The following is a 23,219-nucleotide window of genomic DNA, read 5'->3' as shown; positions in this document are numbered from 1 at the left end:
GTGTTTTTTTTTTTTTTTTTTTTTTTTTTTGGTTTTTGTAAAGATGGAAACATAGCATTGCCAGGTGCTAGCCGAATATATATAGATCTCGATCGTCGTTCAGCTATTTCTCTCGGTTTGGTTTTCTCTTCGGTGTCGCGAGAGTTCGCAAACCCTTCTTTTATTTTTTTATTTTTTTGGGCTCCGTCTCCGAAATACGAAATTCTTTAGCGAGCTTTCTTTCTTTCTTCCTGTCTCTCTCACTCTCCCCCACTCTCTCCCCTCCCTCCCTTTTTTTTTTTTTTTTTTTTTTTCATTAGTCTTTCGTTTTGCAACGCAGCCTGGCAACCCACGATCAACGTGTAGCTTACATATATGTATATATATGGCATGTAAATAACATATATATACATATATCTCCTCGATCATAGAGAAAGTACTTAAGAATCGTTCTTACTTCGACCACTGTCTCTTCTGGATCGTCTCGGAATTATTCGTTCTAATCTCATTCTGGACACGGTGCTCGCTTATATTCCGTCCGGTGGATATTCCAAATATCGTTTCGCCCTGAATCCTCGTGAATTTCAAATATGTATATCCGATAAACACGATCGTGTCCGACTTCCGACACCGACATGGAAGATCGATCGAACGGCCATCGACGATCCATCATCCCCGCCTGCTCTCTCTCTCTCTCCTTCTTGCGTTCTTCCGTTCAGGAAACGATGTTCAATCGATATTTAGTCTCCTCGATAGTCGCTACGAGACAATGCATTTTCACCTACGATTTACCGTTTAACGATCTGCAATCGTTTTATAATACGACGATTTTACGTTATTTCACGATTCGCGCGTGGTTACACCCGTTTAATTTTCCCGCTCGCCACTCACACACAGCACTCGTAATAAAAAAGAAAAACTATCGAGCCATCGGTCGATGATCCATTATATACAGGGTGTAAGAAAAATGTTGGAGAACCCGGAAATGGGAGACTCGTGAGGTGATTTGAAACAAGTTTTTCTTTAGCAAAAATGTTCTCTAAGGCTTCGTTGACGAGATACTAACGAAAAAACGCCGACCAATCAGAGCGCGAGTTCCCGCGGTAACGTTGGCTACGCGCTGTGATTGGTAGCCAACGCAAAATTTTTCCCAAGGAAAAATTTCTTTCAAATCACCTCACGAGTCTCCCATTCCCGGATCCTCCAACATTCTTGTTACACCCTGTATATGGTTTTACAGAATTTTCGGGTTTCGATCTGCGCAGACACAAAATTGAAGGAGGAAGGGGGAGGGGGGCTCGTATCCCCCGGAAACGCGTCAACGTCAGCCATCTTTCGGTACGTTCGCGTGTAAACGACGCTCGAAACGAATATTCATGCTCCTGTCTTCGACGGTATTGTCATCGATCGACGTAAAATGATATTCTACTTACCTACCTGCGAGAATGAATTTCGCGATTGAAACGTATTTCGGATCGGGTCACGTTTTGTCGCGCTTTATCACCGGACCATTTCAAGTTTTTTTTTCTTGTTTCTTTTTAGGGGGAGGGGGTTTCTTTATGTATAATTGTGGTGTACGGATCAAGCCTCGGTTTCTCACGCCGTATCGATTCGATAAGGTTGCCCCCGCGAGCAAAACGATACGAATTCCCGTTTGGATAAGGAAAAACAAAAAAATTAGCGTGGCCGGGTTCTAGAGGTGTATCGATTCGACCTGAATATCGGGATTCCCACGCACCCATATTATATCGATCTGTCAAGGTTTACAAAGGGGGGGGGGGCACAACGAGAAGAAAGGATCAGTATATATATATACACAAGTGAGATATTAAGAGGCGTGGAAGAAAGACCGTTTACATGCTACTATCTGACAGCACCATCACCGTTTGCTACTTTCAACAGATTAGTTGTCTTGCAAGGCTGTAAGAGTATCGTTACGATAAGTCACGTGTGGTTCACAAGTTAATCTTTAAGTATCGTTCAACGGGAATCGCCGTTTCCAAAATATGTTTTTTTTTTTGTTTCTTTGGTTTTTCGTCTACGTCGACAACAGACGCCCAATGGCCGACAGAAAGACTCAGAAGGCAACGGAATTCCTGTTGCGATTCTTTTAAGATTAACTTTCCCATGCAAGGTGGTCGAATCGGAACACGTGTGACATTCGACGAACACACACGCGCGACGATCGAATTTGCCCTCGTACACAGTTCTATGATACGAAGTAATCAAACCTCATACCAGCGTCGAAAGGTATTTTTTTTTGTTCTTTTTTTTTTTTTAGTGTATACAGAAAAAGAATATAGTATGCTTACAGTTAGTGCGCAATTAGGGAATAATAATGGTTCCGAGTTGTTAAAGGAATGTAGATGATTGTCGGCACACATACAGCACTTGGCAATGCTCACTAATGTCTACGGTTCAACCTACACCAGAGTGCGCCTAATACACCATACGTTTATCCAAAAACCATGCACTCCGTAATGCTATAGTACAGTGAGAAACGATTAATAGAGGTAAACTTTCGACAAACAGCAGGAAATGCATTTCTCCAAAAAAAAATGTTCTTCTTTTTTTTCTTTCGTTTCACAGACATTTGCGTCAATGCTTTTTGCCGCACGATTGTTTCGTCAACGCGATTTTAATCTTTCCATGTAAGAACAAAAGACACAACGACAAAAAAAAAAACAGAAAAAAAAAGGACAAAAACAAACAAAAAGAAAAAGTATCTAAATGAAACTGATGAATTGCAGCTTGGACCTAACGTGTCCAATAGAACCTAATGTCTTTGCAAAATTTTTCTCGTTTCTTCTATTCTCTACCGATCGAGTTCACGAACAACCGATGATATGTTTCTATGCACGTTTAGAGGCGCTGTTTTCAATGCTCGTAACTTTGTCAAAGTCTTGGAAAAATTTTTCACGCGTATCAATGGTAGAAAGCTTGTTCTATACGCTACTCAATCCTTGTAAGATTTGCATTATAGATAGATTCACGCAACTATCCCCTCAAATCGATTAAAGAAATTAATTCCCTCCTACTCCGTACAATTCATCGTCAAATTCAACTAATCCAAGTTATATATATATTGTATATATGTGAGAACTGTTTTGTATCCACGTAAAGGATACTGTATTTCCGATACAATAACGTGTTTTGCATCTCGATTCGAAAACACGCTTTTACGAAAGTAAACAAAAGATTGTTTTTTTTTTTTTAACTTTTAGACAAAACTACGTCCCGAAAGATTGTTTAATCGATAAACATTTGCGCGCGTGATACGTGGGCACAAAACGTGTAAACTGGTTGACAATGCCATTTCTTTTAGTCCGAAGGATCGAGATTCCAAAGAAAAAGTGACGTTCCTCTCGATAATATTACTGGTCGATTATGCGAGAAAAAGCATTACCGAGAAATCGTTATACCATTTATTAATCGAATTTTTGTAGATTTTAAAAGATATGGCAAAGCATCGCGTTTCTTTTCTACATACATAGAAAATACGATAATCAAGAAACACTTACCCTGCACTGCTTCTTGCGTTAACCTTTCCCCGGATGTACTGGGTTTCGATAGTAGGTGTCCTAATTGAACACACAGAATTGTAATATTATAGTATATGCATTACAGCATTAAAATATTATTCGACCGTCATGGATCAGTGGATCCACTACTATGAATCTTACCGACATCCGCAGATTGATGTTTAAGATCCAAAGTGTCCGAAGTAGACTGACTACTTGAATAAAACGTCTGACTGATGTCTGGCTTCTGGTCGTGGTCGGGTGTATTGGACGATGTATCTTCTATACCGATCTTATTTAACGAACCGTCTCCGAGACTCTGATCCTCGTAACTACAGCTACTTCCGTCTTGTACTAAATATTCAGGCATTTCCAGTTTCAAATTCGGCATAAGGGGGATTATTTCAACAGGATCCGAGCCGGTCGTTGTCTGACTTTCCGACGTTTTACTTTCAGAGTCTTTAGCGGATACAGCATTACTCGCAGCCTTCTCCGCGTTTGCGTTCGCGTTTTCTCGACATTTTCGTCTTTTGCTGGGCGGGGCGTCTGGTTGCAGATCAACTGCATGGTAAGGCATAGGAGACAATGGTGACTTCATTCTTTTATTATCCGTTGTTTTGCTAGACGTATTTTGAAGTTGAATTTCTGGTTCGTTAGGAATGTCCATGTCATCCTAAAGCATTATTCCAAATGTACTCCAAAATCAATTAATCCCAGTTTCGACTTGAACACAATTTAAACAAATGCTCACCTCCACTAAGCTGTCGTTATCCTTCCCACTACCATCTGTAAGACCTTGAACCGCTAACAATTCAGCTGTTGTTAGAAAACTGGCTAATTGTTCCTGAACTACGTTTACCTCTCCTTGGTACATAAAATCAACTAATGCTGCCAAATCATCAAATTTTACATTACGGAAAATTATAACTGGATGCTGACATGGATTTTCCTGTAATGAGGCGAACTGTATATAAAACTTATGTCCAATGTATGAAAGAACAGGTGAATAGTAAATTTATTATTCGGCTTTCTCACCTTAAATAAATCTCTGAAATTTACATCGACCAGATCTTCTTCTGTCCTTAATGTGTCAAACGCACAGGTAATGTGCTTTAAATAGTTATTCCACCTAAGAGAAAATTGTTGACTCGAACCCATGCTGCTTTTCTAGAATGATATACATTTACCATTTAAATGTTACGAAATTTCCGACTTAAATCTTCAAAGATATTCGAATCAACGAACGACGAGGAATACAACGTAACGAAACGCAATGTGATACTATATTCATCTGTTCATGCATTTAGTATTTATAAACGATATTTTACCGTTTCTTCCAATTATCACGCTCCCAAAATAATAAAGTTTGTGGGGTCGAGAAATTTCTGACTCTTTAACACGTAGCACAGTTAATATCGTAGATAACCGTCATACGATCTGGCCGTCGGAGCGATTCAATTATTACGGGAACGTGGAAGTGGTTCTAGCGCGTTACTCTTGATACGTTTGACGAAAAATAAAAACTGTAAACAGTAAAGCGGAGTAGAATTTCATGGCACTGTGAAAGGGTTTCACGGGTTCCGCATGTAGATGAAAACTGGCGTCGATCTACCAAACGATTTCAATGTTATGTAATTGCATCGTGCTAAACGGTTTCCACACGCGTTGAACGACTTTTCACGGAATTCTGTGTCACTTTAGAGGCCACACTTCTCGATTAAATGACAGCTGGTAGCCATTTTCCTTTAGGAAAACGCGTAAGATGCGCGAAAAGAACTCCACTTCCTATAGAAACCACGCGCGATGCGTGGGACGTCGCGATACATGTGTGGAACACCGTAGAGACGTTGTCATTGGTGAACTCACATTTGTAACGATACCTATGAAGATGACCGATTCAAATTTTTATTCGCTTGATTGACATAACAATTCAAACATTTTTCAACGTATCCTACGTTGTATTTTAACAATGATCGGACAAGAACATTTTTTCCCGGTATCGTGTAATGGTTGTATATGAACAACCATATACTGATTTAATAAAGATTACAATTTAACAATTCATATAGGAATGGACAGAATATAAAATACTAACAATCCACAAGTTATTCTCACAGATTATGTGAGTTTAATACGTTTAGTTGAATAATAGATGCATGAAAATATAGGCTTATACCATTTTTATTGACTGGTACCGACAACCAGTGATGACAAGTGTTGTAGACCTATCGGAGAAGATGAAGCATCGCCGATGAAACGGTCGAGAGTATCGTATCTTATATATTGTTAGTTTATGCTATAAAAAGCTGTCAGAATCTGTCAAAAATTATTAAAACATGAATTGTGTCCTGGTTATTTAAAAAAAAGTTGTCAACACTTATAATATTTTATAACTGCTCCATACTAAATATTGATAATACCATTATGTCTGGCATAAAGGTAACAAGATGATAAAGAATAATGTTGTTCTGTTTTGACTAAAGAGATAAGTGAACAATATTTTAAATAAAAAATTGATTTTTATAAACATTAGGCTGATGCGAATAAAGATGATAATCTAAGGAGGCAAGGTTCATTTAGGAAACTGTTACCTTTAAACACAAATGGAGATTCTCAATTAAGTATGTCTGTAAAAATGATCGACAGGCCAACCATTTCACAAACCAATAAAGAATACTCGATTTACTTGCAAGAATACAATATTTTATCGGAATAGTAAGTTCTGAAACAACTATGTAATTACAAAATTATATTCATATAATGAGGAGGAGTTGCTGTATTTTTTATTTGTTTATAGTAAGATGTTGTGTTTTCAAGATTTAAAAGGAATTTATGTAATACCATCAGCACAGAATTCTTTGTGTAAGTAATAGAAATAAGTAGGAATTAATTGTTTTTCTGAATGGACTTCGTGCTTGTAAAAGGTTATACATTTAAATTATTAAAGCCAAATATAAATTGGTTCTTAGGTCTTGCTTATCCTGACTTCATCTTATGTAATGGTTTCCATGTAAATATGTGCACGATTTATTGTTTGTTACACTTTCTTATAAACATCAAAGCATCAAGCGTCTGTTGTATTCAGTAATTTATTTATCTTGTACTAGTGTGGTTTGGTGTACAATTCGTTAGGCAAGGAATCTATCAAGGAGGAGTCTTCAGATTTATTATTGCATTACCACAAAATTTTCCAGATGGAGGATGCCCTGTAAGAGTCTTAACTCTTAGTATACAAGAATTTGATCTTACACATCATTGCTAATGCATTTTAATCAAATTTTAGAAAGTTACGTTTCAAACACCCTTGTTTCACCCTTTAATTGATCCCCAGTCCGGAGAGCTGAGCACTTCATGGGGATTTCCTGAATGGAGGAAGAGCAATAGAATCTGGCAATTAGTACAGTTCATAACGAAAATACTCACTAAAGTAGATATTAAAATGAATCCTGTGAACCAGGAAGCATCTATGTTGTAAGTATATGAATTATATATTGCATTTTTAAAGCTAAACAAAGCTCATTTATACAGTAAATATCATTACTGGTTCTATGTAATAGATTAGAAAATAACTTTGAAGAATTTCGTGACCGTGTGAAGAAATGTGTGAGGGAAAGCTTAGATAAAGTATATAATCCACCTATGATGGACGATCCTCATTATATAGTTTTTAGTCTATATAACAGTGAGCTTCATGACTCTGTTAAACGAGAAATTTATGAACCCAAGGTAAGAAAACTATTGCATTTGATTTGTGATAAGTTATTAACGAATTTATGATTTAGGAGGAAGAAGAGAACAAAGCACTGGGTTTATCCTGGGTACAGCCAGGTTCTTTACAACCATTTTCAAAACCTGAAGCAAGATAATGAACAATTACTTAATATATAAATAGTACTGAAGAAACTATGTACGTCCACATAACATAGAAAGCTATTCGTACATTACACAGATACAGGGGACACATTATAATGTATTTTTGTATTAGCAGAAAATGATAAATTTTAAATATATTCTAATTATTACACAACATTCAATTTATTATCACAACCAATCATTGTTCCAGCACAATATTGATTAAAGAAGGTTCGACGAACTATCACAGAGCATTTATAAAAAGTTTTAATCACAATTAACGCGACTCTTTTGTATTTTTCAATAGGCTTGATATTCAATAATAACACAGGTTACAGTGACAGCAGGGACAGCGAATGACAGGTTTGAGTTAGGTGTACGTATGTAAATATATATTTTGTACGACAAGAATGTCAATATATTGCCATCTACCAACAGAAGTATGTATTAATTATCCAGGAGCTTAGGCGGTTTGTCGTGGATGGCCGCACGAACGAAATTGAAGATACTAATTAAAAACTCTACAATTGACACTTATTTATGCACTATATCGATCCAGGGGTATTTAACAAACAATCTGACTACTTTGGGAAAAATAAATAATTGTAATTCTTCGTTAAATATCATCAAATAGCACAGCGTAAGAGAGAGTTCCCATTTTGGGTGGTCGTGAGTTGTCAGAGTGAGTTGGACCACTATTGCAAATCGTAAAATCAGCAATATGGTTAAGGATCATGGGAATGATATTTGAATTGATTCTTGTTTCAAATGTAATTACCAACTTTTGTATGTAAACGCTGTAGGATTGTACGAGTCGAGTATTTCCTGTTCGTAAGTGGACATGTAAAACTTTTACACAAGTGGGCGCCCGAATAACGAAGAATAATACGAGATTTTGTTAGTGCAATCCTTAGTGCAACGTGCTTATGGCTTTAAAAATGTGACTGTAATTATATTTTGACATAAAATGTATATTAAAAATTATTTGTGAGTTAGTAAGGAATATGTTTGTTTAAAAATTAGCTTATATTTCGTTAAAGGAGCTCACGAAAAATGCCCATAAATTTATAAGCAGCACTTCACAATTTTCCAGGAAATGGCGTCTGTAAGAGTAATTAAATATATTTCATATAAAAGGCTAGTAACTATCTCTGGTCTAACAAATGCACGTATTCTTTCTTATGATTTGACACCGAACATTCAGCAAAGCATATTGTTCAGCACAAAAAGATCAATTGCAAGGGCTAATGTTGTTGAAGAAGAAAACAAAGTACAAGTTGGATTTGCAGGAGTAGGTAAATTTCATATGTGTGATACTGTACAAATTGGTAAAAAATCTATATCTCCTTAAATGTTATTTGCATTTCAGTTAAAGAGAGCACAAAATCTATTGGATATTTAAGTATAATACTCAGTGGCATAGGACTCACTGGTTTCATGTTGTATGTCATTTTCTATGAACTGTTTTCTAGTAAAAGTCCAAATGGTATTTATGGTAAAGCTTTAGAAGACTGTAAAAAGGATTCTAGAGTAATAAATGCCCTAGGAGAACCTATAAAAGCTTATGGAGAAGAGAGCCGTCGTGGACGCCGTACCCACGTGAGGTATTATCTTGTGTCTGCTTGCTATTGTGTTTTATCTGTGTTTCGTTTAAATACATAATTTTTGCAGCCATACAAAATTTGTAAAAGATGGATTAAAACACATGAGAATGAGATTCTATATCCAAGGTATAAGGAGACGTGGCACAGTAATTTTAGAAGTACAAGAAGTAAGTGGTTTTAATTATCACCTGTATATGTAACTAATAGACACATCTGATGCATTCGAATTAATTACAGAACGAATTTGGCAATTATCTGTATAGATATTTGTACGTACTAGTAGACGATATAATGCAAACTGTTATAAAAATAGAAGATAACAGGGACGAGTATAAGAGTCCTAGTACAGGGACAGACTTCGAACTAAGCTAGTACTTCAAATTTGCTGAAGTAGTGTATTTGATACATTGTATAAATGTGCTTGTAAGCGATCAGTTTATAGGAATAATCTTCACGAATAAAACCGTGGTACTCGAGGAAAGAATGTGCTGTATTCATTCACGCGTAACACGTCTCGAAATAAGTGACGAATAAGTATGCCCGATACGCACGTCCATATTCAATGATCAGAAAAGTTATGAGTAACAGTGGATTCTCTGTAAAGTGGTGTCCGTTAAATACAGTCGTGGTGTTCGAAAAATTCGCGGAACGAAAGTTGACTCGTGCGCCTTTATTTATGCTCTCATCCAAATCGAATGAGTCAATTTTATCTTAACGCCGTTTCCGGTGAAAACGCGACGACAGTTTTCGCTGATGTCTCACTTCTGAACCGTGGACCTCGTTTGATCATTTACAATTCATAAACGAAAGAACGATTAGTACGTTGTTATCGAACATTGGAATTGATCATAGAGATTCATGGAATTCCGACGGTGATGCACGGTTTGCAATCTGCCCACGTGAAAGATCAGCCGTGCATATCGTTATCGTTAGCAATCGCCTAAAAATTAACCGAAGGCTGCGGCGAGAGATTCTGTCGTTCGCATCATTCTCGATGCCAGCTGATTCTCTGACAGTCGCTCGTCCACTTGCGAGCAGGTCGAAACGAGGCGTCTTCTCTGTCGGTTCGCCAGTCGCGCTTAAAATGTGACGTGACACCATCACCGGCTAGATCAGTTCTTTAATTATTACTTGTCTTAACTCGTGCTTGATCCGTGCGGAAAATCGTTCTCGGAATCGTGCGTTTCTTTCGCGGCGTCGAATGGTTCAACTGTAACCAGATGCCCTTGATCAAATAATTATTGCCGCGAGTTATTCAGCTTTCGTTACGGCGGGAACGATCTGTCGCGAGTAAACGAAACCAATTCAGAGACACCGTCGAGACGGCCCAGTTTTTCGCGCGCTTGGAAGAAAAACATCGTGCGCACGTACATTCCACGGTGAATAGTTCGCGGCGGAACGAGCTTCGAAATGGAATGAAATGATATTAAGTATCGTCGAGCACGTGCGAATAATAAACGCGTACAGCGGGTAGACGAGGCGGTAAGGAAAGAGAGCCACGAGGCAATTTATCTCCGAGTCGTATCGGTTCAAAAGGTGATCGAACCAAGATGGGCAAGTGCTGTTCCTGTTTTACACGATTCAGGGCAGTCTTCAGACCGGAAACTGTAACGGATGGCCCGTCGAAACCAATATGCAACAGGCCAGAATGTCTACCTCGTCCACCTGCTACTCCCGCTTCAGGTAACACTGGATCCAACATTCCTTTAAGATTTCATATTCTACATATTCAGATCGTCCAGTTGGGTTGAACTGATTTTTCGTGTGCTCAACGATTACAGGGAGTCGTCCTGTATAATCGTCACGAATTTCTGCATTTATTATGCGTGATTTCAGTCAATAAGCGAGGATGCAGAACCTTCTGCATCGTCCACTTAAAAGTTCATTCGTTCAGCTGTTCTTTTGACTCGCCTCGAACACGACCGACGACCTCTAAGGTTAATTGGCTATTTGTTAAGTGATATTACGAGCCGATGCACTGGCACGTGTCAGAAAGAAATTCCAACGATCAAACGTTCGGGTCAACGGGTGGGTCGTTCAGGAGATAACATCGTCGAGAAACGGAAAGGTTGGACCGCTAGCCCAGATAGCACACGACGTCTTGAAGACGCCTATTTTACAGCTATTTTAGGTCTGAGGCGTCTTTAAGTCGTCTTCAAGGCGTCATGTGCTACATGGGAGTTGGATCGTGATTCTTCTTAAAGTCACGGGTTTAAATTTCACGAACCCACTTTTGCGTTTTACTAAGACGATATCATCGGTCAGGCATGCCCTCGGTACGATGCTTCTATTAATACGTGTTTACCGTACGTAATATTCGCGGAGTTACGATAATCCACGAAGAGTTTTCGGAAATCCTCCAGTGTTCGACACAGAACCACTGTTCTTCCGGTTGCGTGCAAACATAAGGGCTATTTTAAGAGAGCACGTGTGGCCGTCGTGGCGGACCGTACCCAAGTGCCTCCTTCGATACTCGATCCGCAACGAAACGTGTGTTTCCAATCATCGCGGTTTCACAAGGAGTTACACACGAGAGGCGTGTACCGAATTCTTCAGTTCTTCCTGCCCGATGATGTCACTCTATTATCGTATAAATATAACGTTCCGATGAATTTCTCGAAGGCATCGTTAGCATGTTTGTCCATGAGAGAGACCACACTGACGCGTGACAACCGTGGAAATGTAAATAAGACCTGTGTGCAACGTTCTCGCGGGAAAATCGTCTCCGCGTGGAAGAGACTTTGTTATCGACGACATACGGTAGCTCGATTGTCGTTCCAAGGTGAGGCGGTTCGGAGGAAATCGTCGAGGAAACATTTTCTCAGCGGTGTTTCACCGTTAATCCACGCGAATAACGCGTCGATGCCTCCGTTCGTTGCTCGGCCGATTGTACTTCATCAAGGAAAATAAACTCGCTCGGGCCTGGGGCCAAATTCGAAGCGTCCGTTTTCTTCCCGAACAATCGTATCGAATAGTCGTAAGTTTAATTATTTTTTCTTTTTGTCGAAACTATAACCGTTTAACCTCTTGCCATACGATTTTTTTTACGACTTCAACAGGCTCGGGATTAAGATTTTTTGTGGCGCAAGGCTATCAGATTTTCGGGGGCCTCTTGGTTGAAAGGGGGTTGTAACACCAGCACAATAAAATACATAAATCTTCAAAAATTCATATTTATTTTAAATAAGATTAAATAATATTTAATCATAAGGAAATTTAGAGTACAAAACGGGGTCCCCATAGAATCTGGGGCCCAGGACGATATCCCCCCTAGGCCCCCCTTGATCCGGCACTGGATTACTGTATTGTTAATATTTTCCCAGATACAAAAGGAATTCTAAAATTCAAATAATTTTAGAATTCCTTTTGTAAATTCAAATAATATACGTGTTTACGAAATTCAGTTTGTTATCGTTATCACGTGCGTAACTCGATATTGTAAGGCAAGAGGTTAATTTTGTTGGAAGCTGGGATCCACTCGTGAGACGATCATACCGACCATATTAAATTTACGTTGTCTCGGTAAAGAAATATAGTAATATACCTTTATAAATTTGACAATAACGTTGTACACATTTAACGGCCTCGAGGTATGCGACGTAGCCGTGAATGAAAGTGAACTTATGCAAGAGGCGCCCTGACCGCCGCGAAACATGACGTCACCCTCAATTACGCAAACCCGTATTATTATCCGAGCTTTTCCCGAAACGCGCGCGTCCAGTTGGAAAATCGAGACTAGAAAATTTCACGCGCAAAATTACCACCTAATCGTCATGATGGACATCGAATTACTATGAAATATGTAAACGGAATTCCGGCAGCGATCTGCAAACGTACGAAGCTAGAGACACCTTTTTAATACTAGACCTACCAGCACAGAATGTATACTAAGTTAACCTGTAAAATTTAGTAATGCACGTAATACATGATCCCAGACAGCATAAAACGCCTTGAAGATGGCTTAAAGGCGCTTCAGACCTAAAACAGCCGTAAAATAGGCGTCTTCAAGGCGTCACATACTATTTGGGATACAATCTAAAGCAGCACAATATCACATGAAATATCTAATAAATTAGAAGTCATCATAAATTCCGGAAACAGCGTTATTAAAATTCAAGTAATTGAAAAATAAGAAACCTGCAAACAGCGCCGGATCAATGGGTGGTCTAGGGGGGCTGCAGCCCCGGGCCCCAGGTTCCAGAAGGGCCCCGTTCTGAACCTTCCATTTCGTTATGATTAAATGTTATTTAATTTTATTTAAAAGAAATTTCAATTTTTATAATTATGTATTTTGTTGTGCTGTATTACAACTCCTCTCCCCCCACACTTTTCAAGCAAGTGGGCCACCGAAAATTTGATAGCCCTGGGACACAAAAAATCTTCATCCGAGCCTGCCTAATAACTGTCATTTTGACGGGTTTGGTAGATCTAGCGTTAACGGCGCGCGAACAGAGTATAATTTATCACGAGATAAGTATCATCGAAGTTCCGTGTTCCTTCAAAACACGCCGATTCGCGGGCTCGATACGCGACACAATACCACGCTCTGACACGGATGCTAATTTTATTGCGACTAGTGCCGTTGGCGTGACGCGTAAAAAAAGCGCAGCAGAAGACGCACACACTCAGGCGCGCTATTTATCGATGTGGCCCCACGGCACTTTGTAAAAGTTGTCGCCACAAGGCTTCGACCAAGAATCGGTCAGATTGCTAGATTCTTCTGGTCTTCATCGTTAAATCAACTGGGATCTATTCGAAACGGGGGGAAAAAAAAATGAATTTGTACGATATAAAATTTATCGGTACAGTAAATTACCGATGAGTGCTCGAAAGCTCCTCAGCGCCGAACATTAACACTCGAACTACCAGTATTGGATGTATGTTAAGTAAGTTAAATTGTGTAATATATTAATACGTGTAATATAGAATGCAATATAGCCTCCTAGATAGGACACAGATGGTTTACGACGGCTTAAAGACGTCTCAGACTTAAAATAGCCGTAAAATGGACATCTTCAAGGCGTCATGTGCTATCTAATGTGTATAAAAAAGTAGTGTATCTCTAGGATTTCAAGCTGAAATACATATTATTCAGAATTTCAAGCTCTACCATTGTGCTGAACATTTTTAAAAAGGCACCGTTACACCTGAACACCTATCCTTGTCAGGAGCCTTCCGACACTAATCGAGGGTTTACTGTATAAACTGGCGTCGTCATCGTCGATCGAACGAAGGAACGAACGTGACGAATGGGATCGTTTAAACGTCTCGTATAGATACACGAATATGAATTGTAAATGTTTGGCTTTGTACGCGTTAACATGAAAAGTAACGCGCCACGCGTCATCGGCCGTTACGGATAATCTGGATTCTAGAACACTTGACGGACGACGTGTGTATTTACGTGTAAAGTAGATACAACACGGGTGTGCGCATATGTATAGCTGGGGCTGGTTCGCATCGTTATTTTTAATCGAAAACAATATCTCTATAGATAGGCGCGCGTCTCGTGTCATAATTTTCTCGCTGTTCGCCGGCGTTGACTCACCCGAAATACTATCATCGATTTCGCGATAAACCGGTTGTGGGGGGTACTTTGTAATCGCGATCGTTCGACACGATATTTATTAACGTAATTAGCCGGCCGATTATCGTGTCCGTTGTTACGCGATCGATGAATATTTATTGCTAACGGAACCACAACGGGATATTATAATCGCGTTAATGGATTATTCTACAGGGTGGACCTCGAAATGTGATCAGTGGACTGCCGATTTTTATGCAAAATTACATTTTACAATATAGATAAACTTATAACTTCTTTCACGTCCATCTTTCAGCGGATACTGAGACGAATTCGGCAAGCACCGTAACGAATCATTTTTTTTTCTTCTAAACCAAAGAAACATTAAGAAAGTACAGGCTCGTCTCGATTATTGTCCGACCGCGGGAACCCGAGTTCCTTATAGGGAGAAATGCTTCCTGACGAGATCCACGCCCCCCTCCTCCAGTGGTGGGGATAACGTTTGGACAATCATCGTGTAGAACAAGCCAGACGATAATCGAGAGAACTCTGTATTATTTACTTTAATTAGAAACAACGTTCAAAATGGTGTCCATCAGCTTTAATACACTCGCGTAAAAAGGTTAAGAAACATCTAGGCGACGTCTCCGCCGATGGTTAATAATCAAGTATAATAACAGTAAAATAATCTAAACTGATCACGTGTCGTGGTCCACCCTGTATATCGGAGGGTAGTTTCACGTTGAATCTCACGAATCTGTAAAATCATTCGAAGATTCGAAATCGACGAATCTTCTCGTTTCATTTCGCCAAATGGCTGTAGATCTCGCGAATCGAGTCCGAGGAGAGCAGACGACATCCACTGACCGCCACATTGACTGGAAATGGGTGACGGTCAATGTGTTCGCGAGGCCTCGGTTCGCGTTCGCTCAGCGCAAGGCAAGTTCAGCCGCATTACCTACCCACAACAGGGGCAAATTGAACCGTAGATCAACTATTCATTTTGTCGTCGGTTTATATTTCATAAATGGACGCGACTCGTTCGCCTGTCCCGGCAAATTAAGTCGTAAGGACTTAACAAATCGGACCGCCAGTCAATTCGTCCGATTGATTCCTGCTACCAACAAGAAGTATTAAACAGAAGCAATTATCGTGTCCAAAAAAGGTCGTCTAATTATACCGATTCGACCGTAAACGACTGGTTTTCAACGAATCAACATATTATTTTCCCGCGATCTCGTTAAACGGCATTTTCGAGGTAAATACATTCTTCGTTAGTCATCCATACCAGAATGCCAGGCGGATAATTAAACCCACCTTTCTCGATCGAACGCTTTTCACGGAATCGGTTTTGTCCGCCTAACGATTACGTTCAACGATCAACGGGAATAAATTACGGAATAGATAATTGACAGAATGAAAAGTAGGCGACTCCTACTGGTTGGTGTGCCACGAAGTCATCGATGACACCATGTATGGCCGCGCTCGTCGATGCAGAAACGTCCTTGGGGGTTCTCCTAGAATCCAGCAACCCAACCGACGCGTCGGTACACCGTCGCGCGTCAGACGTCGCGTGTTCGGGCGGCGGTTTCCTTCCTCTTCGTCGTCGGGGAACGGTGTGGTCCCGTCATTCAGTGATTTCACGGAACTTCTCCCATTGCCAGCGAAAGACAACGTCGCGGCGTCCCGTCGATGGATTCAGTCTTTCGTTCGTTTTCGAGGGACGAGTTCGCCTTGCCGAATCCTCGAAGAATGTTTTATAGATTTTACGACCGTTACCGGCCCTTCAACGACCGACGGTTACGACCGTTTCCGTTCCGATTTTACTGTGAGTTTACGAACACGCGTACGAACGGTTGTTTTCGATTTCTTTCCATTTATATTCGACCAATCTTCGTTAAGTTCAATCCAGACGATACGTATTGTTAATCATTTTTTAGTAACATAATTCGCCAGCACAGACAGCGATATACGGGGTGTTTCAATTTGGTTTCAGTCTACTTGACCACCTCGAATAACGATTAACGTTTTAGTTAAATTATTCCCTACTAATTTAACTTTACAACATAAATTCATATTCAAATATTGTCATACACTTTATTACAATTTTGAGGCGCGGAACTTAGATTGACATCAAGGGGCATTTATGAGGTATTCGAGGCGATCGAGTTGGCTGAGACGATTAGAGAATTTTCTCGTCTTTGTTCGTAGGGGAGGATTTCAGTGTTCCCGTGTTGACGATCCAGGAGGTGGATCCCTGCATCCAGGAGAATGGGGAGAATCACAGGACGTCGAGATACGAGTCGATGACACGAGACGACGACAAGACCAGGCTGGTTGTCAGACGGGGACAGGAGTTCTACTTGCATCTGACGCTTTCCAGGGATTACGACCCGAATATCGACGGTATTTCGCTGGTGTTCACGGTGGACGGGGTCGAGAAACCGCAATACGGTCACGGTACCCTAGTCGCGGCCCCAGTTCTACATCCGGGTGAAGTTTCGGACGGATCCTGGCAAGCGAGCATCGACGCGATTCAATCGAATTTTCTTCGATTAAAGGCAAGTATCCACTGATTTTTCTTCCGATAAGTTGTCCACGATGATTCCTAGGGCGCATAATTTTTATAAACTACTTTTTATTTCGGAATTTGTAAAAGTTGAATATGATTCGCAAACGAATGAATTTTGAAGGTTTGCGAAAAGTTGAATTTGGAGTGCAAACACTGTAATACATAGTGGAAAGCAACAGTATCTAAGATCTTTATTGTGGCCTTTAAACAATTGACGAGATTAAATAATGATTTCGTGTTGCTCATAGAAGAAGAAATATCATTCTAAAAATTGGAATTTCCAGTTTCCTGCGATTAAAAGTAGCGAAATACTTTTTATTATCTTTTATTCGTTATTCGAAACTCTTTGTCTATATAATGAATTTGCCTATCTCTGCCGGCACATCTCGATGAGATCATAACCCGTTGTCCATATGTATTTTACAGATCGTTCCGGCTCCCGAGGCGATAATAGGAACATGGAAATTGGACATCGACACCAAGAACAAGAATCTAGACGGGGCTGTCAGTTACACGATGAAACACCCGTTCTACCTGATCTTCAATCCGTGGTGCAAAGGTAACGGTAACCCTCTTTTTGGTTCGGCCAACGAGCCGTCTGAATCACAGTTCGAGATCATTAATATATATTTCAGAGGACACGGTGTACCTGGAGGAGGATGATCAGCGCGAGGAATACGTGTTGGCCGAGGACGGTTTGATATGGCGTGGAAGTTACAATCGTCTGAGACCAACGGTATGGAAATACTCGCAGTTCGAGCGTGATATATTGGACTGCGCTCTCCATCTGATGATCCACGTCGGGAAAGTTCGAACATCCGGCAGAAGCGATCCCGTCGTTATATCCCGAATTCTGTCCGCGGCTGTGAGTACTTGATAGATATAGTACAGGGTGCAGCATTTCAGTTAACGCATGGAAATATCATAAGAACAAAGCATTTCATAAGAAAGTATTTTAGACAATAGTTGTCTGGTTTTGAGGGGGAAAAGAGAATAATTTATTTTTAATCCTGTGAATGTTTTGAAGGTCATTTGAAGGTCAACTTCGTTTTTTGAGATGGATACAAAAATTTTTTCAAATAAAAAAAAAAAAACGTTTCAGACAAAAATTAACGATCGGTTAAAAGAAATATAGAAGTATCCATTTAAAAAAACGAAGTGACCTTCAAATGACCTTCGAATCGTTCACCAGATTAAAAATAAAAAAGTATAAATAGTCAAGCAACTTTTGTCTAAAATATTTTCTTCTGAAATGCTCTGTTTTTATATTTTCATGAGTTAACGTAAATTCCGCATCCAGTATGTGCAGTAAATCCTCGATTAGTGTTCGACTTTACTGTACCATACGTATACATTTCATACTCGAGGCAAACACGCCCCGAAATAAACTGCTTGCGACGCAATCAAGGTGAACTCTCCGGACGACAATGGCGCGGTGATGGGCAATTGGTCCGACGATTTCGGGGGCGGTACGCCGCCGACTAAATGGCTGGGCTCGCAGAAGATTCTCCAACAGTATTACAAGACGAAAAAACCGGTGAAGTACGGACAATGCTGGGTGTTCTCGGGTGTTCTGGCCACGGTCTGCCGTACACTGGGACTTCCTTGCCGTGTTGTGACCAATTACGCGAGCGCGCACGACACCCAAAGCAGCTTGACGGTCGATTATTTCGTGGACGCCGAGGGGAAAGTGATGGAGGAGCTGAACAGCGACTCGATATGGCGAGTACCATATTCCAGATAGCACATGACGCCTTGGACACGCTGGGTTTTACGGCTGTTTTAGGTCTAAGGCGTCTTTAAGCCGTCTTCAAGGCGTCATTGGCCGCCATGCGCTATCTGGGATAGGACGATCGACATTTAACCCCTGGAACACTACTCTGGGGTTACCGACGACCCCGTGAAATTTGAATCTAGAGACATGAAAATAATCACTAGATTATTCAGCTTTTCTTTACTTTTTTTTTTTTTTCAACAGAAATCACTGATTGTTCGGAAATATTAAATAGTATTGTAAATATTAAGATTTTATTTTGGGGCGCCCGCGACCACACGGTGTTACTTACGCCGAAAAATGGAAGGGTGTCGTTCTAGGGTTAATCGAAAGTGTGGCGGGCTGAATAAGATTTTCTTTGTTTTTACTTCTATGGTTTGTTTCGCAGGAATTTTCACGTGTGGAACGAGGTTTGGATGAAACGATTGGATCTGTCCCCGGACTGTGCCGGTTGGCAGGCGATCGACGCCACCCCTCAAGAGTTGAGCGAAGACGCGTACCGTTGCGGCCCGGCTTCCGTCGCCGCCGTGAAAAACGGCGAGGTTCTTCGACCTTACGACAACGCTTTCCTGTTCGCGGAGGTGAACGCTGACAAGGTGTTCTGGCGATACAACGGGCCCACTCAACCGTTGAAATTGATTCGAAAGGACGTGTACGGGTGAGTTTTATTTTTGGGGGGTGGGGGTGGTGTCAAACTCGACTCGGAAAATGTTTCCGACAAGAATCATTCAGAATTTTATTCGAATGATACATAGGGTGTCCAAAAATTTGTAAGTCATTGAAATGGATGATTTGAAAAAACTTTTTCTTCAACGAAAAAGTTCTCCGGGGCTTTGTTAATATCTCGTTAACAAAGCCTTGGATAACATTTTTCCTAAGGAAAAACTTGTTTCAAATCACCCCACGAGTCACCCATTTCAGAGACCTACAGATCCCCCTCGATTATCGTCCGGCTTGTTCTACACGATTATTGTCCAGGCGTTATCCCCGTCAGTGGGGGGAGGCCGTGGTAGGGAGGACATCACTTATACGTACAAGTTTCCGGAAAGTAAGTTAATCCTCTTTCTAAGGAATCCGTCCGTTCAGTGGTTCCGACTAACCCTTTCTAGATGGTTTCTTCTTTTTTTTAAACGATCAACTCAATGATATTAATAATAGTATGTACAATAATACGCTCAAATATGGAACGAATAAATAGGGTGAGCATTTTTTCGAAAATGGGATATATAGTTCCCCATTAACCCTTTCCAATGGAATCACACGTATGTTCCAATAGGTTTCGATAGTGACAGATAAAATTCTACCTGGATATATTTGAACGATACAGTGTAAAACATTTAATACCGATTCCAATTCCACAACTACTGAACGCAGTTACAGTTCTAGTCCATTTTTTTCCATCTTTGCCACTGAACATCTAACGATGCATGGTTTCTTTCATGAATTTTACTTACAATGATAATTCCAAATAAGTCCAAAAGATATTTTAAGAGTCCATATTGGGGGTATTTTATTGTTCCAAACAATTTCGAAAGAGTTAACCGGTAGCCTTGTTTCCTTATTCCGCAGAGTCGGACGAAGAACGGGCTGCCATGCTGAAGGCGCTCCGTCAGAGCCAGTCGTTGTTCAGTCGTTACTATCTCAACGAAGAATTCAACGACATCATGTTCAACTTCGAGCTTCGCGACGATATCGTGATCGGGGAGCCGTTCAGGTACCACGTACTTTCCTTTCGTGGACACACCACTAATTCTTGTTTATTTCAATTACTTTTTACGCTCGAACGTTACTGGTACCAGGGTGATTCCTAATTACCATTTCAGACCCAGTTCCTGATCACTTAACAGTAACTATCACAAAATCAAATCCAAAAGATTCGTTGTTGCTCGAGTAAATCTATGTTTTATCTTTAACCCCTTGCTTTATACACTCCGCAGTGCTGGTAATTTTCGCGCTCTCTCAAAAATCCCAAATTGATATTTATTTTATTAAAAAAAAATCACAATTTATAAACATATTATGTCGAACTGAGATTACGTTATATAATTAGTTACCGCTATACCCTTCCGGCCCAGCATTAATTCATTTATATTACACTTGTTTTCCTGTCTGCTGCGAATGCCTCTAAAACGGACGAACAAAATAATAATAATTTATTTCCACGGGACAAAAGCCTATTGACTTACTATCCTTATTGAAATACACTGATTAATATCTATATTAAAATAGACTAATACCTGATATTTATGAATCAATATTTATGAACCTAAGTATAACTTTATTATCACCCTGGTACCAGTAATTTCTGTTTGTTTCTGAACGATGGAAATTTTATATTAACTGTTGCATGTCACAGTGTCGTGTTGCTGATTAAGAATCGAAGCAGCTATAACGAGTACCGTGTCTCCGTGATACTAAGGGTGGAAACGGTCCTGTACACGGGTCGCGTCGGCGACCCGGTGAAAAGATTGAATATCGATCGGCTGGTGAGACCGGGAGTCCTCGAGGAGGTGCGTATGGACGTGTCCTGGGACGAATACGGTCCCCGATTGTTGAATCAGTGCGCGTTCAACATCGCCTGTCTGGCCACCGTCAAGGACACAAATTTCGAGTACTTCGCCCAGGACGATTTTCGCGTCCGTAAGCCCGACATTAAAATCACGGTATGTATGTTACACAGTAAAAATTAAAGCTAAGTATATACAACCCAGATAATACATGACGCCTTGAAGACGCCTATTTTACGGCTATTTTAGGCCTAAGGCATCTTTAAGCCGTCTTAAAGGCGTCATTAGACGTCATACTTCTGTAGCATCCACATTTTGATTACACCCTGTGTAAAACCCAAAAATAACAGCTGTAGAACTAATATGATAGCTGATATCAAAACTGAAACTAAAATTGATATAACAATTCTAGGTTTTTCATAAAACTTATTCAGAATAAAGGTTCTTCGTAACCTTTATATAACAGTTTGAAACAGATCTTTTGGGAATCGTTCCAAGCCCTGCTTTTAACACTCACTTTTTCGTCCTCCTCTGTCAAACAGACTTAACAGACAGGATAAAAAATCGCGTTAAAATACATACAATCTGATTTCAGCTTGAGGACGTAGCGACGGTCGGCGAACAGTTGAACGCTAGGGCCAAGTTTAAGAATCCGTTGCCCATACCGTTGAAGAAATGCAGATTCCTGATCGAAGGGCCTGGCTTGGAGGAGCAATTGAAGTTGAAGTTGACGGAACCGGTCGAGGTTGACGCGGACGCGGAATGCTCGTTTTCGATGGTGCCGAAATTTGAGGGTCGTGCGACGATCGCCGCGAAATTTTACTCGAAAGAATTGGAGGACGTCGACGGTTTCGTGAACTTCATGGTGAGACCGAGGAAAGCTACCGCGAACGGCGAGTAAATCGCCCCCAGACTACATTTTGCGAACTGGCGAAGTATTACCAATGTACAGACTCCTCTCGATTATTGTCTGGCTTGTTCTACACGATTATTGTCCAGGCGTTATCCCCGCCATTGGGGAGGGCTTCGGGCAAAAAACGAATTTACGAGGGTCCGAAACATTTCTCCCTATACGATTATTGTCCTGGCGCGGACCCGAGTTCGGGACAATAATCGAGAGGAGACTGTATTAGAATTTTTCCGCAATCAAAGCGACGAACGAAACATCAGTCATCCAAATCTGCAAAACCAAACTGTCTCTAATGCCTGATATAAAGTTACGGCTACAAGTTTGATGCAAGATTTGTTATAAACAACATGCAGGTTTCGCCCTCAATTCGACATAGGTTATGTTACAAGACTTTCCGCCAATTTGCTTCGCCATTTCGTCACCTGGCGTTGCCTTCAAAACCCGAGTCAAATACGGAACCAGATGATTATGGTTTTTTAGGTAACTGTTGTCATTTGTTGCTGGCAATTTTCCCGAAACTTGTGCACAACCGATTATCAGGGCGTTCCTCGGAGGAGTATGCGTTCGTCGAACTTCCGTTAAGCGTTCAATATTTATTTTTCTTACGTTCTATCTGCGATAAAAAAATGATATCGCCCGATATCAACGATGTCCGTACGATAAAAGATGCGTTTTCATTTATCCCGAAAGAAAAAAAAAAAAAAAAAAAAAAAAAAAAAAATAGAGCAATATCGTGTCGGTCGGTGGTGTGAAAATATTTCCTCCATTCTTTCCGCGACGTCAGAGGCCGACGAACGGGTGGAGAACGCCCCCGAAACGATGAAATCCTGTCAGAAAACCGTTGCAGAAGCAACGGAACGAATTGGCATACCGGTTACGGGGAAGGGACGGGCTTCTGCGTTAAGCCAATAAAAAATTCAATCGGCAGAGAACTACCTGAACAGCCGTGGATAGCAAGCGCGAGACTACCGGCTAC

General features: G+C 40.5%; 4 protein-coding genes across 4 annotated transcripts in view; 3 read left to right on the top strand and 1 right to left on the bottom strand.

Annotated features, from left to right (window-relative positions):
- LOC107194965 (transcription factor GAGA-like) overlaps nt 1–23,219 on the bottom strand; it is a 45,765-nt gene that overhangs the window by 12,116 nt on the left and 10,430 nt on the right. The window contains exons 2-5 of the mRNA XM_015584684.1: nt 4,536–4,667; nt 4,252–4,449; nt 3,663–4,173; nt 3,501–3,560 (exon numbers count right to left, since the gene is read on the bottom strand). Of these exons, the coding sequence (XP_015440170.1) occupies nt 3,501–3,560; nt 3,663–4,173; nt 4,252–4,449; nt 4,536–4,667 (901 nt within the window). The remainder of the gene's footprint in view (nt 1–3,500; nt 3,561–3,662; nt 4,174–4,251; nt 4,450–4,535; nt 4,668–23,219) is intronic.
- LOC107194961 (AKT-interacting protein-like) lies at nt 5,865–7,377 on the top strand. The gene is made up of 7 exons (XM_015584678.1): nt 5,865–5,939; nt 6,034–6,215; nt 6,298–6,362; nt 6,608–6,708; nt 6,784–6,971; nt 7,058–7,226; nt 7,283–7,377. Exons 1-7 carry the CDS (start codon nt 5,925–5,927, stop codon nt 7,364–7,366), a joined length of 804 nt encoding a protein of 267 aa, XP_015440164.1. The 5' UTR covers nt 5,865–5,924; the 3' UTR covers nt 7,367–7,377.
- On the top strand, nt 8,449–9,437 carry LOC107194962 (mitochondrial import inner membrane translocase subunit Tim21). Its single transcript, XM_015584681.1, has 4 exons — nt 8,449–8,647; nt 8,722–8,956; nt 9,024–9,123; nt 9,194–9,437. The coding sequence occupies exons 1-4, from the start codon at nt 8,449–8,451 to the stop codon at nt 9,326–9,328; spliced, it is 669 nt and encodes a 222-aa protein (XP_015440167.1). The 3' UTR covers nt 9,329–9,437.
- On the top strand, nt 10,338–22,340 carry LOC107194964 (annulin). Its single transcript, XM_015584683.1, has 10 exons — nt 10,338–10,639; nt 16,692–17,041; nt 17,479–17,611; nt 17,688–17,917; nt 18,461–18,774; nt 19,215–19,484; nt 19,795–19,874; nt 20,396–20,540; nt 21,183–21,489; nt 21,929–22,340. Exons 1-10 carry the CDS (start codon nt 10,507–10,509, stop codon nt 22,232–22,234), a joined length of 2,268 nt encoding a protein of 755 aa, XP_015440169.1. The 5' UTR covers nt 10,338–10,506; the 3' UTR covers nt 22,235–22,340.

This window comes from Dufourea novaeangliae, unplaced genomic scaffold (assembly GCF_001272555.1).
Source record: "Dufourea novaeangliae isolate 0120121106 unplaced genomic scaffold, ASM127255v1 scaffold8, whole genome shotgun sequence".
In the NCBI taxonomy this organism is placed as follows: domain Eukaryota; kingdom Metazoa; phylum Arthropoda; class Insecta; order Hymenoptera; family Halictidae; genus Dufourea; species Dufourea novaeangliae.
This window is presented reverse-complemented; position numbering and strand designations above follow the sequence as displayed.

Coding starts and splice junctions, on each gene's coding strand:
- LOC107194964 (XM_015584683.1), top strand. CDS start 10,507: ATGGGCAAGTGCTGTTCCTGTTTTACACGATTCAGGGCAGTCTTCAGA. Junction 17,612..17,687: donor CTTCAATCCGTGGTGCAAAG/GTAACGGTAACC, acceptor TATATATTTCAG/AGGACACGGTGTACCTGGAG. Junction 17,918..18,460: donor CCCGAATTCTGTCCGCGGCT/GTGAGTACTTGA, acceptor GACGCAATCAAG/GTGAACTCTCCGGACGACAA.
- LOC107194961 (XM_015584678.1), top strand. Junction 6,709..6,783: donor TTCCAGATGGAGGATGCCCT/GTAAGAGTCTTA, acceptor ATCAAATTTTAG/AAAGTTACGTTTCAAACACC. Junction 6,972..7,057: donor AACCAGGAAGCATCTATGTT/GTAAGTATATGA, acceptor TCTATGTAATAG/ATTAGAAAATAACTTTGAAG.
- LOC107194962 (XM_015584681.1), top strand. CDS start 8,449: ATGGCGTCTGTAAGAGTAATTAAATATATTTCATATAAAAGGCTAGTA. Junction 8,648..8,721: donor AGTTGGATTTGCAGGAGTAG/GTAAATTTCATA, acceptor TTTGCATTTCAG/TTAAAGAGAGCACAAAATCT. Junction 8,957..9,023: donor GGACGCCGTACCCACGTGAG/GTATTATCTTGT, acceptor TAATTTTTGCAG/CCATACAAAATTTGTAAAAG.